This window comes from Gopherus evgoodei, chromosome 3 (genome assembly GCF_007399415.2).
Source record: "Gopherus evgoodei ecotype Sinaloan lineage chromosome 3, rGopEvg1_v1.p, whole genome shotgun sequence".
NCBI classification, from domain to species: Eukaryota; Metazoa; Chordata; order Testudines; family Testudinidae; genus Gopherus; species Gopherus evgoodei.
Window position 1 is genome coordinate 6684839 of NC_044324.1, and position 18574 is coordinate 6703412.

The 18574-nt window shown below is 52.9% G+C and overlaps 2 protein-coding genes and 2 long non-coding RNA genes across 5 annotated transcripts in view; 2 read left to right on the forward strand and 2 right to left on the reverse strand.

Annotated features, from left to right (window-relative positions):
• Positions 1 to 1752, forward strand: part of LOC115647882 (tubulin alpha-1A chain) — a 5166-nt gene extending 3414 nt beyond the window's left edge. Inside the window, exon 4 of the mRNA XM_030554789.1 lies at positions 607 to 1752. Within this exon, the coding sequence (XP_030410649.1) occupies positions 607 to 1587 (981 nt within the window). The 3' untranslated portion in view covers positions 1588 to 1752. The remainder of the gene's footprint in view (positions 1 to 606) is intronic.
• LOC115647914 overlaps positions 1 to 3137 on the reverse strand; it is a 17292-nt gene extending 14155 nt beyond the window's left edge. Inside the window, exon 1 of the long non-coding RNA XR_003999411.1 lies at positions 3097 to 3137. This is a non-coding gene — a long non-coding RNA (uncharacterized LOC115647914). The remainder of the gene's footprint in view (positions 1 to 3096) is intronic.
• Positions 1 to 16745, forward strand: part of LOC115647883 (tubulin alpha-1B chain) — a 20169-nt gene extending 3424 nt beyond the window's left edge. The window contains exons 1-4 of one of the 2 annotated variants that reach the window (XM_030554790.1): positions 8875 to 8993; positions 13271 to 13493; positions 13615 to 13763; positions 15539 to 16745. In XM_030554790.1, coding sequence (XP_030410650.1) covers positions 8991 to 8993; positions 13271 to 13493; positions 13615 to 13763; positions 15539 to 16516 — 1353 coding nt within the window. In that variant the 5' untranslated portion in view covers positions 8875 to 8990 and the 3' untranslated portion in view covers positions 16517 to 16745. Of the gene's footprint in view, positions 1 to 8874; positions 8994 to 13270; positions 13494 to 13614; positions 13764 to 15538 lie in introns of those variants that run through there. The other variant, XM_030554791.1, reaches the window with a different exon arrangement.
• Positions 3477 to 7174, reverse strand: LOC115647915. Its single transcript, XR_003999412.1, has 3 exons — positions 6301 to 7174; positions 5402 to 5533; positions 3477 to 3985 (listed from the first exon to the last, which is right to left on the reverse strand). It is a non-coding gene; the product is annotated as an uncharacterized LOC115647915 (long non-coding RNA).
• Positions 16746 to 18574: the final 1829 nt, after the last annotated feature.

Sequence of the window (18574 nt, forward strand, 5' to 3'; positions counted from 1 at the left end):
AGGTACTGAATACAGACTAGTAACTTTGTAACATGTAAGTTATTAAAGGGCATATCTTTATCTCTGTTACACTGGATTTACACTGATGGAACGCCACCAAGTATGATGGACTGAACCCAGATTTAATAGAACAGAATTTGGTCCTAAGAGAAAACATTTCTAGGAGGGGAAGAAAGTAAGTGAACTTCCCACCATGGTATAACTAGTCAGTTCAATTATCCAATCAGCTGATGAAATTATTAGGCAGCAGGTTTAAAACAAAGAAAAGGAAGTACTTCACACAATGCACAGTCAACCTATGGAGCTTGTTGCCAGGGGATGTTGTGAACGCCAAACGTATAACTGGTTTAAAAAAAGAAATCTAGTTCATGAAGGACAGGTCCATCAACATGATGCTTGGGGCATCCCAAAGCCTCTGACTGCCACATGCTGGGCTGGATGATAGATGGATCACTCAATTGCCCTGTTCTGTTAATTCCTTCTGAAGTATCTGGCATTGGCCACTGTCGGAAGACAAAATACTGGGCTAGATGGACCATTGGTCTGACCGAGGATGGCCATTCTTATGTTCTTAAAAATAACTTCCTTTGTGTTTCCACTTTCTAGGCCGACCAGTGCACAGGTCTCCAGGGCTTCCTGGTCTTCCACAGCTTTGGAGGTGGCACTGGTTCTGGGTTCACCTCCCTGCTGATGGAGCGTCTGTCCGTTGACTATGGCAAGAAGTCCAAGCTGGAGTTCTCCATCTACCCTGCTCCTCAGGTCTCCACCGCGGTGGTGGAGCCCTACAACTCCATCCTGACCACCCACACCACCCTAGAGCACTCAGACTGTGCCTTCATGGTAGACAACGAGGCCATCTATGACATCTGCCGCAGGAACCTGGACATCGAGCGCCCTACCTACACCAACCTGAACCGGTTGATAGGCCAGATTGTGTCTTCCATCACTGCCTCCCTCCGGTTTGATGGTGCCCTGAATGTAGATCTGACAGAGTTCCAGACCAACTTGGTGCCCTATCCCCGTATCCATTTCCCTCTGGCCACCTATGCCCCGGTCATCTCTGCTGAGAAAGCTTACCATGAGCAGCTTTCTGTAGCAGAGATCACAAATGCTTGCTTTGAGCCAGCCAACCAGATGGTGAAATGTGACCCTCGCCACGGGAAATACATGGCCTGTTGCCTGTTGTACCGTGGGGATGTGGTTCCCAAAGATGTCAATGCTGCTATTGCCACCATCAAAACCAAGCGCACTATCCAGTTTGTGGACTGGTGCCCAACTGGCTTCAAGGTTGGTATCAACTACCAGCCTCCCACTGTGGTTCCTGGCGGTGACCTGGCCAAGGTGCAGCGGGCTGTGTGCATGCTGAGCAACACCACAGCCATAGCTGAGGCCTGGGCTCGTCTGGACCACAAGTTTGACCTGATGTATGCCAAGCGTGCCTTTGTTCACTGGTACGTAGGGGAGGGGATGGAGGAAGGCGAGTTCTCAGAGGCGCGGGAGGACATGGCTGCCCTAGAGAAGGATTACGAAGAGGTTGGTGTGGATTCTGTTGAAGGGGAGGGTGAAGAGGAAGGGGAGGAATACTAAAGTAAATGTCACAATGGTGCTGCTCTTACAGGGAGCTTAAACTATTCTAAACATTCAAAATGTTTGGTCCAATCAGTTAATTGGCATGTAGCAGTTTATGCCCAAATGTGTGTGTGTGTGTGTTGTCTGGTAACTGATCTGTGCTTAAAATCATGAAGTTTTTGGTACACACCCAAACCATCCATTTCTCCTGTGGGTTTGTGAATAAAAAAGCATTCCCTGTCTTAGAGGATCCGTGTCTTGTATATTTACTCAACACACTCCCGACATCTATCTTCAGTTCAATCTCCATAGCAGTGATAGGGGCCTGCAGTTGCACATAATAGACACACTTTGAGGGTCTCTTAGAAGACCGTGAAACTGCCCTCTGCAAAATCTAGAACTGCTGACTTCAGTTGTCAAAAACAACCTTTTTATTAAACAAAAAAACCCAACCCAACCCCCTGAATTTTGTTTTACAGTGACTGACACCCACACTTGTAGGGGAGATCCAGCCACAATGGTTTTAAGCCAACACTGTGCTTCTTTAAGCTTGAACTGTTTATGAATTAGTGCAGCCCTGAGTCTGTACCAACTCCTGCCAGCGACCCTAAGGAGCCCTTGTGGCCACCTTGCTGCAGGGAAGACCAGGCCATGCCCACCTGCCACATGTTCTGTAAGCAGAGAAGTAAAATTATCAACTAGGTCTGGAAACTGGCCTCCTGTTTTCACTCCAGAGCAGACTTAATAACATTTCAGCTGGGTCCATTGGGGGAAGAGAGAGGGGTTCAAACCAGCCCATCACCGACCCAGCATCTAAAATAACTAAAACCAAATCAGTGCCTCTTATTTCAGGATGTTTGAGGGCTTTTCATAACCTCCCAACCAGAAGCTTATGAATCTGATGACTGTTGCTAAAGCTACATAGCATTACCCAGGCAACAGTGACATCTTAATCCAACATATCCATTGAAAGCACAGTGTCTGGTCAAATTTTCCCTGAAATCTAAAACTAATGGAAATGCTTCATTAATTTCTTTTTAAAATACACATTTAAACTATTTTCCTTGACTAATAAATACTCCTCTGCAGCATCTGCAATCAAAACTGCAGCATTGTGCTAGTGCATAAGCACATTGGAATGAAATGGAGTACAGCAGAAGCAAATTGAAATGGTTTCCATTAGCCAGATTGAGGTGGTTGGAAAAAGCAAATTAAATTTTCCCTGGCATGGAGCATTTAGCTGCCGCTGAAAGCTGTGACCTGGGGACACACATTGGGGAAGACTGGACTGAAGAGAGAGGTTAAAATCCTGGCCCTGTTGGCAAAACCCCAATGACTTCAAGGGGCGCAGGGTATCCCCCAGAGCCCAAATGCATCATCCCCTACTGAAAGTGTGGCCCTAGGCCTATGTCCATTGAAGTCACTTAAGGCTGGTCCACACTACGGGGGGAAATCGATCTTAGATATGCAACTTCAGCTACGTGAATAACGTAGCTGAAGTCGAATATCTAAGATCGGATTACTCACCCATCCTCACCGCGCGGGATCAATGTTCGCGGCTCTCCCTGTCGATTCCGCAACTCCGTTGGGGTTGATGGAGTTCTGGAATAGATATAAGCGCGCTCGGGGATCGATACATCGCGTCTAGATGAGACACGATATATCAATCCCTGAGCAATCGATTTTAATCCGCCGATACGGGGTAGTCTGGACGTAGCCTTAGAGTTTCACTATCGGGGTAGCCGTGTTAGTTTGTATCCACAAAAACAAGAAGGAGTCCGGTGGCACCTTAAAGACTAACATTTATTTGGGCATAAGCTTTCGGGGGTAAAAAACTCACTTCTTCAGCCAGAAGTGGGGGCTTTTTACCTCTGAAAGCTTATGCCCAAATAAATCTGTTAGTCTTTAAGGTGCCACTGAACTCCTTGTTTTAGAGTTTCACTCTTGGGTTCAGGGGAAGTTATTAATTCTGGTCTTAACCCCTGTAGCCTTTCCTTCCTCTGTGTGCCTCTGCCTGCAGAATTAGGCACTGTACCATACACCTGCCTCTAAAGTTTGGCTCATAAAACATTCACTTGCCATCAATATTTCAGACCAGATACATATAGGATAATGCCTGGACTGCAGTGAGATCAAAGTGAACTGAGGGGTTTTGGTAACAGACTAGGAGATAAGTGACTGGAGCTTCCATGATTAAAACAGTTCCTAGTTTCACTTCTGTTTTATTTCTGTAACAAGCAAGTTTAGAATTTTTTAAAAATTCCTTTGTTTTTGCAAAACCTTCCTGGTCTTCAGTGCCCTTTATGCCAAAAGGGGAAGACAATCTGGCAGCAGCAGCATTGCATTACCCTCATTTCACACCTTTTTGTCAAACAAGGCTAACTCCCCCAGCATTCAGTTCCTAAAGCCCTTCCTCCTGCAAAACAAACAACAGTTCAAGGGAAGGATGCAGGCTACAGCAAGCAGAGTTAAGTACCTACTTTCAGTTACAGGCACTCACACACAAAAACCGTTATTGGTTGGAAAGATTAAAAAAGAGGCTGCTAAGTGGCATAATGCCCCACCTTTGCTAGTCAATGTTAGCTCCAGACTGGAATAAATAATAGAAGTCAAACAAGGTGAAATTTGAGAGGGGAGAGAGAGTAGCAGGGGCTGGGCCTGCCTTTAAGAAAAGCTCATCTCGACAATAAAAATGGGAGCAAGGAAACAGCACTGATGCAATGAACACAATGGCCTGTGTGTTCCCAGCCTGAGAAGAATTCATTCTATTCAGGCATGCAGCTTTGAATACAGTATTTTTTTTGTAACATCCTGCTGTCATTTGTGTAGGGGAACCGGCAGCTTATAAATGAGTTTCCAACATGTTTTAATAGTTGTTATCATTAAGAACTTTGCTGGGTAGAGATTGGGCATTTTGTTTAGGTATTAAAAGCACCAAAGCTCTTCTGAATGTTTAATCCGTAGAAGAATTACAACTGGAGGACAGTCACTAATGGGCTTTCGCCAGTATCCTTGTCCAAACAAGATGGCTACTCAGAGATGCCAGATACAATTAAACACAAAGCTCTACATTCTTTGCTGGAGTAATTTGTCATGAGTCTAAAACTACTGATTCATGCATGCACAGGAACCATGCCTCAGGGAGCCACTGTTCAGATGCATCTATGCTGTTCTCCAGTGGCTGGCACAGAGACAAATAAACACGATCCATGTAAGCCTTTCTGGAGGGCAGTTGTGGCAAGCCCTTTCTTATCCATCAGGACTGAGTGCGTGTTCATTCTTGCAAACATCTAATCTTTAAGAGGTTTGCATTAACTGGCTACAGGAACCCCCAACAAGTTTCTTAAAAGCAAGTGTTCGTTTCAACTGCCCTCTCTGCTGAAGTTTCCTGAAGGTGATCAGTTTACAGCTTGAAGCATGAGATTATTATTACCTTGTTTTATCAATGTTGTTGATTGGACAATTATCCAGGTCTTTATAAAAGCTATCCATTGATTTGACTTGACTTCCTGTGGCAGTGAGTTCCACAGGATAACAATATGGTGTACAAATAAGTATTTTTTTAATCTATAGACGTTTTCCTCATGTACCATAGGACAACATAAGGGACCGAAACATTTTTACAATACCCCATGTAGTTTGCTTTTGCTTGCAAGTAAAAACTGCTTTGGAATGTGTAATACTTTTGTGTGAATGATGCTTTCCTAAGTCTTGTCTACATGGGCAAAAATGGAATCATAATACTCAGCCCAGGGGTAACGATGTTAGAGGCTGCAGTGGAGTTTAGAGCATGGTTAGATGATGGCACAGTGATAAAAATGCACAGGCTTACCTGAGCCCTGTCTACAGCTCTCACTTCCACCAGCAGTCCTGCAGTAGTGAGAAGGGGGGTGGGGTAGTGAATGTCTCCAGCTTTGCCAGTGTAGAAGCAGCCACTGTGTGAAAACAGAGGTCTCTTTGCAGCCTGTGGGGAGAGAGCAGTGAGGTTACTCATAAACCACTCAGAAAAACAACAGGAAATAGGATTATTTAGAATGAGCCGCATAAGAGATTAGATCAGACATATTTCAGTTTGGAGGTGAGACGAGAGAGGAAATGGAGCCAAAGTTTTGGCCTAGTGAAAAATGGACCATTTTTGTTTTATAAGCCTCTGAAAGGTCTTCAGATCTTCTCGGCCTGCCCCTTTTGTTAGTCATTGCACAAAATCTAGATAAAATAAGAACCCATCTAGCTAGAGCCAGTTGCAGATCCTGTGAGGGAAGTGAAGAATGCTGGCGTATTCTCAAAGCGCCAGACAAACACATTCACATGATTCTGCGTGTGTCTGCACTGGCCTTGTTTTCCCCTTAACGTTCTCACAGTTGCCTGCCGTCAATGTACTTCCACCAGTAGTAGCAGCAGTGGGAAATTTGAGAAAAAAAGCATCATGCAGACAAGGCCTGAGTGCTAAGATACGGGACAACAGAAAAAGCCCTGCAAACTCTGCAGAAAAGGGGAAGGAGGTGCGGGTTTCCTTTCTGTCATCCATTTTGCAAACCTTTAGGAGGTAGCATGACAGGTAGCAAACAGGGCTTCCACCCAAGTGAACTTCTCTATAGCTACAAAGATAGTCTGCCCCATTTGAAATCTGAGCATGGCACATCGGCAATAAGTCGCCTGCTGTGATTGCACCAAGCAAGTTCTCCTATCTATTAATAACCTTGAGAGAGAGCTCCCCATCTTATAACAAACCCTAAGTCATTGCCACAGAGAATATCCTGCTTGTCTCCAGGTGCTGGGGAGCAGGGAATGCTTTGCATAGCTCAACAGTGTCTCCTCTGGCTGACTGAAGGGTGGCATTGACAAGTTTCTGTGAAGACCCACAGCAGAGGAGCTGGGCAGTATGCGGCCTCCAGGGCAAGGGATTAAAATGGGGACAACACAGAACAAGCCCCCAGTCCAAGTTCACGAGATAAAGTGACAGGCTGAGATGAATGCTCTGCAACAAGCCCCTTCTCCCTGGGTTTCGGGTTGTGTTCGTAGGCCTCCTGAGAAAAACCAGTTGTGCTAGGAAAGCAGAGACTGGTAGCCTTCGTCCTCCCAGACTGTTTTGTAGGTGAGTGTGGCCCTGCTGAACACGAGCAGGGCGCTTTTTACATCTGTCGGGCACATCTTCAGGACAGAGCAAGGCCCATCGGCTGCAGTTTGGTTCCCTTGTGTGTGCTTTGAGGAGGGGGCCTATCCAGGTGGGAGAGATAGGCAACAGGCTCTGAACCAACAGCAGCCTGCGGCTTTGCCTTGCAGCTTTTTAAAAGGCCTGCATTGCAACCATCATCCAATGCCCAGGCCTGCCCTGCTGGATCCCTCCCCGTAAACCTTACGTGTCTTACAGGAATTTGGCACTGCAGTTACCTGTCCTGTTTGCAACACACCCCATATCCACACGCCAAAGGCTCACAATAGCGCACAGGGGTTTTCACTGCTATTATCACTCTGCACCACTGAAGTGCAAATAAATATCACCGTGATTGCTGCTCTAGTTGGACTGGAGTATCCCCCACCATCCCCCAGTGCTTCTGCCCTGCCTTCAGGGACAGCCGTGTCAGGCCAAACCCAGGCTCTGTCACCTGTCAATCACACCTCCCAGTGGCAGGCAGGTCCCAGAGAAGCCCAGGTTTGGGAATAAAGAAACTAGACCATTGCAGCCCCTTTTTAAAACCAGGTTATTATTGGTGCCTATAGACTCCCCCTCCCACGTTGAGGGGACTACAAAGAGTGAGAGTCCTGCACCGTGTCCTTGCCCCTTGGCCTCTGCAAGGGCGGGGGAGAGGAGTCCCCCATTCCTGTTGCCTCCACTTTGCCTAAGGAAATGGGAATCCAGGCAACACAGCTAGGCCAGGCCGCTGCTGTTGTCTAGGTGGTTCTTGCCCAGAGTGAACAACAAAGCGCCCATGCTGGGGCCACAGCTCCCCAAAGGGAGAGACGGGGGAAGGCAGCCAGACTCCTCTGGGTGCCACAGAGGCTAGAGGGGAGCTCTGCACAGGGGGTCAGACAAGTGGACAGCAGGAGGAAGGAGACTGGAGGATGAAAGGCTACATTAAATACTGAGGGGTCCAGTGTCTGCAGGAAGATGTTTGCAGGGAGTGTCCCTGGCCGGAGGGGTATGCTGCTTCCCAGTGTGCCCTTGCCAAAGGGTGACTGGGGTGTGTGGGGGTCAGTGCTGCAGCGGGTGTCCAGGGGGCAGTGGGTGCTGCTGTGGCATGTGCCTGGGCTGGCAGGGAGGGCGTTTGGAGAAGCACTGCTTCCCCTCTGGCTCCTGGAGGCTGGAGTTCTTCCCCAGGAGTAACCTGGGTGTGCGCCCAGGCTCAGCTCAGCCCCCTGCTCCCCTCTGGCGCGTTTCTGCTCCCCCGCCCTGCCCGTGGGAGCAAGGCAGAGCCATTCCTGTCTCTGCTGCCGCATTTTTCCTCTGCAGCCTGGAGCCGCAGTCGCAGTCAGGCGGCCTGGCCCAGCTCCCCCGCCCGCACACGGTCTGCAGCCTGCTCCATTATTGATGGCATGCGGGAACCAGAGCTGGCGGCCCTTCCTCCTCTTCCGCCAGCCTCGTCCTCCGCGCCGGACGGTGCAGTTTTACGGGTTTGATGGTACAGCCGAGGCAGAGGCTGGCAGTGCCGCCCGGCTGGCGGAGCCATGTGCAGGCCTCGCTAAGCCCTTCCTGATGCAGCAGCTGCAACTTTCCACCTGGGCGCTTGACAGGAGCTTGCAAAGTTGCATTTTTCCAGCTGGCACCTGCGGGGCGGGGGCGAGGGGCCGGGTGAGCGCTGCAGCGGCGGCTCCGCCTGAAATATCCCAGTTCTCTGGGAGCCAAAAGTGCGGCCAAGGCCCTGGCAGCTGCCAGACCTGTGTCCCCCCCCGCCCCCCCCGGCCGGCAGCATGTGCCCGGCTGGCGGGCCGGGGTGAAGCCCAGCGCCCTGGCCTGCACTAAGGGGCCTGCCACCCGCCCCGTGACCCCACAACAGGGGTGCCCCGGGGGTTCCGGGGGGGCACCGGGCGCCAGCGCCCCCCCGCCGGGCAGCGGCCCCCCCGGGTTCCCCGCGCACCGGGTACCCAGCTCTGCTGCTGCCGGGGGGTGTCCCCGGGGGCTGCGGGCGCCCCTCAACCCAGGGCTGCTGGGCGGGGGAGGGGCCGGCTGGGGGGCGCCCAAGGCCCAGAGAAACACGGGGTCCCCCACAGCAGCCCCCGCACTGTGAGCTCACAGACGGACGGGCCCGCCCGCCAATGGCGGCCGGGCTCGGGGCTGACGCAGGCGGCCGGGCCCCGCCTCCCCGGGGACTAGGGTAGAAAAGCCGCCGCCGGCGCCCGCCCGCCTCACTCGGTTACTTCCAGCGACTCTTCGCTTGTCGGGAGAAGTAACGTCCCCGCCCGCGCGCCCGCCCGCCCGCAGCATGGTGAGTGGGGGAGGGGCCTGGCTCGCGGCAGGGGGCTGCGTTGGCGCCAAACCCTGAGGAGAGGAGGCGCGCGCGCCGGCTGGCCCCCTGGCGCCTCCCTCCGGCCGTTACATTTCCCGCGCGCGGCGAAGGGCTCGGGCGCGTGGCGGCGGCTGCAACGGCCGTGTGCGCGCGCACCCGTCCCTGCCAAGCGGGCTGGGGGAGGGGGAGGGGGTTTGAAAGGCCGCGTGTTGAGTCGTGTCCGCACGTGCGGGCTCCCCGCCCGCTGCAGCTGTTCCCTGACAACGTGTTGTATAATCCCCCCCCCGGCCATTGCTGCGAACTCCGCAGCCTAGGACTGCATCCCAGCCCCTGCAGGGTCCTCATTGCAAATACCCCCCCGCCCCTGGGCTGCCCTAATTCCCGCCCAGACCCCACTGCAGCTCCTGCAGCATCCCCCCCCCGCAGGGTCCTCATTGCAAATACCCCCCCGCCCCTGGGCTGCCCTAATTCCCGCCCAGACCCCACTGCATCCCAGCCCCTGCAGGGTCCTCATTGCAAATACCCCCCCGCCCCTGGGCTGCCCTAATTCCCGCCCAGACCCCACTGCATCCCAGCCCCTGCAGGCTCCGCATTGCAAATACCCCCCCGCCCCTGGGCTGCCCTAATTCCCAACCAGACCCCACTGCATCCCAGCCCCTGCAGGCTCCGCATTGCAAATACCCCCCCGCCCCTGGGCTGCTCTAATTCCCGCCCAGACCCCACTGCATCCCAGCCCCTGCAGGCTCCGCATTGCACATACCCCCCTGCCCCTGGGCTGCTCTAATTCCCGCCCAGACCCCACTGCATCCCAGCCCCTGCAGGCTCCACATTGCAAATACCCCCCCGGCCATTGCTGTGAACTCCGCAGCCTAGGACTGCATCCCAGCCCCCGCAGGCTCCGCATTGCAAATACCCCCCCGCCCCTGGGCCGCCCTAATTCCCGCCCAGACCCCACTACAGCTCCTGCAGCGTCCCCCCCTGCAGGGTCCTCATTGCAAATACCCCCCCGCCCCTGGGCTGCCCTAATTCCCGCCCAGACCCCACTGCATCCCAGCCCCTGCAGGCTCCGCATTGCAAATACCCCCCCGCCCCTGGGCCGCCCTAATTCCCGCCCAGACCCCACTGCAGCTCCTGCAGCGTCCCCCCCTGCAGGGTCCTCATTGCAAATACCCCCCCGCCCCTGGGCTGCCCTAATTCCCGCCCAGACCCCACTGCATCCCAGCCCCTGCAGGCTCCGCATTGCAAATACCCCCCCGCCCCTGGGCTGCCCTAATTCCCGCCCAGACCCCACTGCAGCTCCTGCAGCGTCCCCCCCTGCAGGGTCCTCATTGCAAATACCCCCCCCGCCCCTGGGCTGCCCTAATTCCCGCCCAGACCCCACTGCATCCCAGCCCCTGCAGGCTCCACATTGCAAATACCCCCCCGGCCATTGCTGTGAACTCCGCAGCCTAGGACTGCATCCCAGCCCCCGCAGGCTCCGCATTGCAAATACCCCCCCGCCCCTGGGCCGCCCTAATTCCCGCCCAGACCCCACTACAGCTCCTGCAGCGTCCCCCCTTGCAGGGTCCTCATTGCAAATACCCCCCCGCCCCTGGGCTGCCCTAATTCCCGTCCAGACCCCACTGCATCCCAGCCCCTGCAGGCTCCGCATTGCAAATACCCCCCCGCCCCTGGGCTGCCCTAATTCCCGCCCAGACCCCACTGCAGCTCCTGCAGCGTCCCCCCCTGCAGGGTCCTCATTGCAAATACCCCCCCGCCCCTGGGCTGCCCTAATTCCCGCCCAGACCCCACTGCATCCCAGCCCCTGCAGGCTCCACATTGCACATACCCCCCGCCCCTGGGCTGCCCTAATTCCCGCCCAGACCCCACTGCATCCCAGCCCCTGCAGGCTCCGCATTGCACATACCCCCCCGCCCTGCCCCTGGGCTGCCCTAATTCCCGCCCAGACCCCACTGCATCCCAGCCCCTGCAGGCTCCGCATTGCAAATCCCGCCCCCCCGCCCCTGGGCTGCCCTAATTCCCGCCCAGACCCCACCGCAGGTCTCCCCCTGCACGGTCTGCATTGCACATACCGCCCCGCCCCTGGGCTGCCCTAATTCCCGCCCAGACCCCACTGCATCCCAGCCCCTGCAGGCTCCGCATTGCACATACCCCCCCGCCCCTGGGCTGCCCTAATTCCCGCCCAGACCCCACTGCATCCCAGCCCCTGCAGGCTCCGCATTGCACATACCCCCCCCCGCCCCTGGGCTGCCCTAATTCCTGCCCAGACCCCACTGCATCCCAGGCCCTGCACGGTCTGCATTGCAAATACCCCCCCCGCCCCTGGGCTGCCCTAATTCCCACCCAGACCCCACTGCAGGTCTCCCCCTGCACGGTCCGCATTGCACATACCCCCGCCCCTGGGCTGCCCTAATTCCTGCCCAGACCCCACTGCAGGTCTCCCCCTGCACGGTCCGCATTGCAAATCCCGCCCTCCCCCGCCCCTGGGCTGCCCTAATTCCCGCCCAGACCCCACTGCAGGTCTCCCCCTGCACGGTCTGCATTGCACATACCGCCCCGCCCCTGGGCTGCCCTAATTCCCGCCCAGACCCCACTGCAGGTCCCCCCCTGCACGGTCCGCATTGCACATACCCCCCCCCGCCACTGTGCTGCCCTAATTCCAGCCCAGACCCCACTGCAGCGGCTCCCCCTGCACGCTCCTCATTGCAAACACCCCCCCACCTGGTGCTGCCCTAATTCCCGCCCAGACCCCACTGCAGCTCCTGCAGCGACTCCCTCTGCATGCCCTGCATCAAGCCCTGTGCGGCTCCTTGGGGGGGGGAACCAAACCTCCCTCAAGGCTGGGTAAGCCTGTGGTTGTCCAGAAAAGCCAGTGCGTGGCTCGAAAGCACCCAGTGTTCCTGGGACCAAGTGTGGCGTTGATGGGTGGGGTTACAGGGATGGCTCTTCCTTGCATCTCTTCCTAAAATAACCCCCTCCTGCTGCAGCTATTTGAAACGCTTGCTAAAGAGAAATGGCCACTATGTTTGTGTATTTTCCAGAGGAAATGTAAGTGCTGCATTTGGGGGTCTTATTGAATGCTCCAAAAGCTGCAATTCCCTTGTCTTAGATTTGCTAAACTACAAAAGATTCAGTCGCCTCTGACACAAGTGCCATCTGTCCCTGCTGATTCTTTGCAGAGGTGGATAGAAATGTGTTGGAGCAGGTGGTGTGTTCAGGAAGGGTGAGGCATGTGCTTTAGGAATGTAAGTGGATTGTAAGAGGGAGAGATGTAGGCTAAATCTAGATCTAGGCCTAGGAGTGGGCACTGGTGGCAGATGTTCCTGCAGAGTAAATGTGTATGTCGGAAGAGGAACAATTTGCTTAGACCTTTCCGCTTTGCAGATGTGGAAGCTGACTGCATCAGCTCTATTTTTTGAAAGTGGGGGAAGACATCAGCTGATGGCTTGCAAGTGGTGTGATTGCTGGTAAACCACTCAGAGGCTGGCTGCAGACAGGGCAGTTGTTGCTTTATGCTGAATTGTTCATTCATTTATAACTTTTTTTAACTAGACCACAGGGTGGAAAACGCCATTGCATATTTCCTCCTTCTCCTCTAAGACTATTCTTCCTGTGCCTTGAGAAATGTGATCATGACACGAGATGTAGCATTCTTTATTTAGCTAAATAAAGATTCCCTCCCTAAGCCAATGGAGGGGTAGGTGTGGGGAGGGAAAGTGGGCACATGCAGACCAGAATCCGGATGCAGAATGGTAATCCAATCCAATGTGTGTCATAGGAAATCTGCTCTGAGGTGCAGGGAATCTGACCAGAGATTAGTTTGCTAACTACAGATCCAAAACTTACTCAGTCATGAACCCAGAAATTCAGAGGCCCATGCTGTGACTCAAAAGATCTCCTGAAGCACTGACGGTTTGCTACTGGAGATTGGGCCAAAGGCCCTGATATCATGATCTATAGACACTGAAGGTGAATAAACAATACTATTCCTGCCTTGTGACGGGGGAAAACAGGGCACAGAGCTTGCAATTGGGGAACTGATCCCCTCATTCCCAGTGCAGTGCCATGCCCGTCCATTGGACCACATCGCCCTGTTCCCTTGTGTCACACAGATGGATGCTGCCCTTTTAATAGAGTGAGAGGAGGCCTTTGTTCCACAGGGCATGGTCTGACCCAGAGTAATGGTTCAGGGACACCGTAGACACTGATTATAATGCAGTCATGTCACTAACTGGTTTCCTCCCTTTCTTCCGCAGCGTGAGTGCATCTCTATCCACGTCGGCCAGGCTGGTGTCCAGATCGGCAATGCCTGCTGGGAGCTCTACTGCCTGGAACATGGGATCCAGCCTGATGGCCAGATGCCCAGTGACAAGACCATCGGTGGAGGAGACGACTCCTTCAACACCTTCTTCAGTGAGACGGGCGCTGGCAAGCACGTCCCCAGAGCCGTCTTTGTGGACTTGGAGCCCACGGTTATAGGTGAGTACGCAAAGCCATCATCTGACTGCTTTCTGGGCTCCCCTGCAAACTCATGTGCCTGCAGCAGACAGCTGCTGTGCATGGGTGGCGGGGAGACAAACTCTGCCTTTCCTCTCCCCAGATGAAGTGCGCACCGGGACGTACCGCCAGCTCTTCCATCCCGAGCAGCTCATCACCGGCAAGGAAGATGCTGCCAACAACTATGCCCGTGGGCACTACACCATTGGGAAAGAAATCATCGACCTGGTTCTTGACAGGATCCGCAAGCTGGTAAATACTGCTCATCTGAGGGGTTTCGTTCAGTGTCTTTATTGGTGTGTGGTGGGCAAGCGAGAAATCTTCAATCTGTAGTACCCCTCGCTCTGTTTACACTTGTGGGAACAGCTGCCATACCAGAAGAGTCTAGAGATGCGCACTTGTCATCCAGCAGCTGGGTCTTCTTTCTTGGCATGTTAGAGATCTGTATTAGTCAGAGCTGGGTGTGGCTCTGAAGGAATGTCTCACTGTGGGTACTTGGATGTTTACATTTGGTGGACACCTACGCCTTTGAGCTCAGGGATGTCTGATTCTAGGGCCACTCCATATATTTGTGACTTACTCATGAGCTGTAGAATATTCTTTCATTAGGATAATGTTCCAATCCTCATGGCTGTAAAGTTGACCTTCCACATATGGGACTGTAAACCAATGCAAGGCAGTGCCTGCCTATATGTCTGCAAACAGCTGGAATGGCAGTTCTGAGATGTGAAAAATCCTCCTCCCCCACAGATGCTTCTACCAACTTCTCACTGGGTGGTCACTCAAACTTAATAGTAACAATTTACCTGTCAACTACTCTGCATTCCTGAGCATTTTGATAGGCTAGGGCATGGCATGGGAGTGATCCAGGCTGGGAGCTGGTGCAGGCAAGGAGAGTGCAGAGGAGAGGTAATTTAGGATGGGGGAAATCAGCAGCGCTAAACAGAGCACATCCTCTCCACTGATGTTCAGAGTGCAGTGAATACTGAGCAAATAACTAGAATCTTAATTACTGCATACAAGAAACGTGCTACCCTTGGTCTCTGCAAATCTCCCATTGACACAAGTCCTTTACCTATACAACTGGAATCAGGCCCCCTCAAAAGGGGTCTGCCTGCTGTCCTTGCACCTGTATGTCTAATGGGAGGGAGAAGTGGTGACCCTGGGTGATGCTTGCATTTAGAGAGCTTGACCCCCCCCCCTTTCTAGGGTATCTGATCTGCTTGAAAGACCTTGTCTCTCCTGTAAAGAGGAAGGAGCTGGGCGACAGCTAATGATGCTGACCTAGAAAGGGCTTTGAACAATGTGGGGCTGAGGGAGTCTAGTGCAGCCTGTGGTTAGACATGTGCAATAATTATACTTCAGCCTCTTCCTCCTTTCTGGAGAATGGAATTTGCTGGCTCCCCTCCAGCAGCTGGGCACTGGGTATTACTCGGACAAATCTTTCCTGGTATGTAAAAGGAGGCGTCTTATGGAATTGGAGGGAGTAGCTTTGTCTTCCACCATGTCTTAAGGTGAGCCTTCTATGGGGTGGGAATTTCCACCTGGGAGGTGCCACCAAAGAGGGGCCATATGGCCTCTGATACTGCAAATCTGGGATGTAGGGGGTCTGAACAGAGACACAGTGGGATCCCTGTCAGTCTTTTATGATAGGGCTCCATCTAGGGAGGAATAATTGACAGTTCAGTAAGTGTGATGGATCCATATTAGGGGGAACTCTCACCAAAGCCAGTCTGTCGGGAGCTTTCTGCCCCTGGCATAAAAGGGACAGACATGTCGTGCATTTAACTGACTGGGGACTAACTAGAGCCTGTCTTGCAGCACAGATTTAAACTGGGCTGGGGGTGAGGGAAGTGGACACTTTGTCTCTAGCCTCAAGCCCTACATTCAGACATCTCCTCTTCAGTGGAAGAAAATTGTCAGTGGTGTGGGATGGAAGACTCTGCTTGTCTCATGTTCTAGGTAGCATGTATTTGTAGCACAACTTATACTAAATTCCTCTTGCTTTCCTTTCCACTTTCTTCTAGGCCGATCAGTGCACAGGTCTCCAGGGCTTCCTGGTCTTCCACAGCTTTGGAGGTGGCACTGGTTCTGGGTTCACCTCCCTGCTGATGGAGCGTCTGTCCGTTGACTATGGCAAGAAGTCCAAGCTGGAGTTCTCCATCTACCCTGCTCCTCAGGTCTCCACCGCGGTGGTGGAGCCCTACAACTCCATCCTGACCACCCACACCACCCTAGAACACTCAGACTGTGCCTTCATGGTAGACAACGAGGCCATCTATGACATCTGCCGCAGGAACCTGGACATCGAGCGCCCTACCTACACCAACCTGAACCGGCTTATTAGCCAGATCGTGTCCTCCATCACCGCCTCCCTCCGATTTGATGGTGCCCTGAATGTAGATCTGACAGAGTTCCAGACCAACTTGGTGCCCTATCCCCGTATCCATTTCCCTCTGGCCACCTATGCCCCGGTCATCTCTGCTGAGAAAGCTTACCATGAGCAGCTTTCTGTAGCAGAGATCACAAATGCTTGCTTTGAGCCAGCCAACCAGATGGTGAAATGTGACCCTCGCCACGGGAAATACATGGCCTGTTGCCTGTTGTACCGTGGGGACGTGGTTCCCAAAGATGTCAATGCTGCTATTGCCACCATCAAAACCAAGCGCAGCATCCAGTTTGTGGACTGGTGCCCAACTGGCTTCAAGGTTGGTATCAACTACCAGCCTCCCACTGTGGTTCCTGGCGGTGACCTGGCCAAGGTGCAGCGGGCTGTGTGCATGCTGAGCAACACCACAGCCATAGCTGAGGCCTGGGCTCGTCTGGACCACAAGTTTGACCTGATGTATGCCAAGCGTGCCTTTGTTCACTGGTACGTAGGGGAGGGGATGGAGGAAGGCGAGTTCTCGGAAGCGCGGGAGGACATGGCTGCCCTAGAGAAGGATTATGAAGAGGTTGGTGTGGATTCTGTTGAAGGGGAGGGTGAAGAGGAAGGGGAGGAATAGATTAACCCTCTTAAATCCCTGCAGCATGTCCTGTGTCCACAAAACTTCATCTTAAAATACTTAGCTTACTTGTTAACTAGGGAAGGGATGGATGGTACCACACTGGTATGAAGGAGTCTTTAAGGAGTACAGCAATCTGACTAGTTCCCACTGTTTCAAAATGCGATCATGTCAGTTTTCCATTTGTCTTTGTAAGCATATCATGTCTGAAATAAAAAAGCTTTTAAAAAAAAGATTGCTGTGTCTAATACAAATGGATCATATGTCCCAGAGTGCATGTGGAGTCCAAACTACAGGCTCACAGATCCGCTGTTCCAAGCTGCAGTGAACACCTGGCCAGTTCCTTCCCTAATGCTTCTGTCCTTCATGTTTAGCCTCCGAGGACTAAACACAAGCTCGGTGGCAGGCATGTGCCTCCTGCCCCTCATTCCACTGAGAGCCACTGAATGAGGATCTCTTCTTCCCTGCTTTAAACTGACCTTCTGCCAGAGCACTCATGCTGCTTAAAACAAGCATGGATGGTAAAGGAGTGCTCAGCTGGTTGCTTTCCTGCTCTGCAGCTACTGTGTCTGGCAAGCTAAAAACATGAACGCAAGACTCTACGTTGTGAACAACAGCCTTCACGTACTCACTTGTGGCATGAAAGGAACCAGGTGGAATCATTCATAATGGAAAGCTAGGATTTACTAGGCAACATCCTGCCTGCTGGATCCTGGTGTATGTGTAAGGTCTAGTCAGGTGCCTGATAATATGCGTCTGGCTGACCAGCCCTTTGAGAGTCGCACAGCTAGTTACAAGTGTCACAGACCTGGGTACTGAACACTGGGATGGAAGATGCTCTTAAAGCAGGCCATGCATTGAGCACTTGCAATAACCATGCAGAACGGAGCTCCAGCAGCATTTTGAATAAACCAGTTTTTGAAATGACACTGGGCCTCTCACCATAGTCATGGCAGTTGAACAACTGAGTAAAGAGTCACAATTTCAGCCTCAGGCAGGAGGTTAAAGGGCTTTCTTGGAGCAAAGGATGGTGAGAGATATTGCGGCACAACCTCCAAAGCAAAGCTTGGCTGTCCTACTGAGCTGATGTGAAATGATCAGGCCTAGAAATTCATAGCTCAGTGTCAGAGTGTGGGGGAGTTGGCCCTGCACCCCCCACTTCCTGTGATCCACTCTGACTCTCAGCCAGCCAGTGACATGGAGGGTTTATTAGATGACAGGACCCCAGTCCCAAGCAGGGCTTGTAGGTACAACCAGGACCCCTCAGCTGGGTCCCTCTGGGGGGCAAGGATCTTAGACCCCAGACTTGGGGTTCCTGCCTCTTCCCAGCTAGCCTCAAACTGAAATAAAAAACACCTCCAGCAGGCTCCCTCCCTTTGTCCAGTTTCCCTGGCAAAGGTGTCACCTTGCCCCACCCACCTCCTGGCTCAGGTTAAAGGCTCAGGTACTGTTCCTCACCTAAAGTCACCCCTGCTCTCCCCTCCCCCATGGAGACAGCCCCAGTAAAACTAGGACATTCCCAGCTCAATCATCCCTGCTGCGTCACACTCAGATCTCAATTTGACTTCTAATAAGCCCTGAGCTGCTCTCTGACTGCACTGGCCAGTAGAGAATGATGTCTCCTCCAAGGAACAAACCTTGCAGGGTGGATTTTTATAACCCGCAGACTGGAGCAATCTGCCGTGATGGGTGTTAACAGATGAAACTATGACGGTGATAAAGCATCCGTAACTTGGGGGGTGGAAGGTGACTTTCCTTAGGGGCAGTTTATTCCATAATTGCCTGACAGACTTTCTTGCACCTTGCTCTGAAGCATCGAGTACCAGCTGGTTGGTGATTGCATGACAGGCTAGTAGGGTGTATGGGAATTCCTGACCTGCCTAGGGATTATGCAGCAGCTCTTTCTGCCAAGGTGGTGGGAGCTGGAATCATTACGTCGGTGCATAACAGAGTATCTGATAGACAGACAGTGGGTCTCTTATAACAAGCTGCATATCCCTTCTATTCCTTGCTGCAGCAGCACCTCCTTCCCTCCCTGGTCATCTGAATCACCTACCT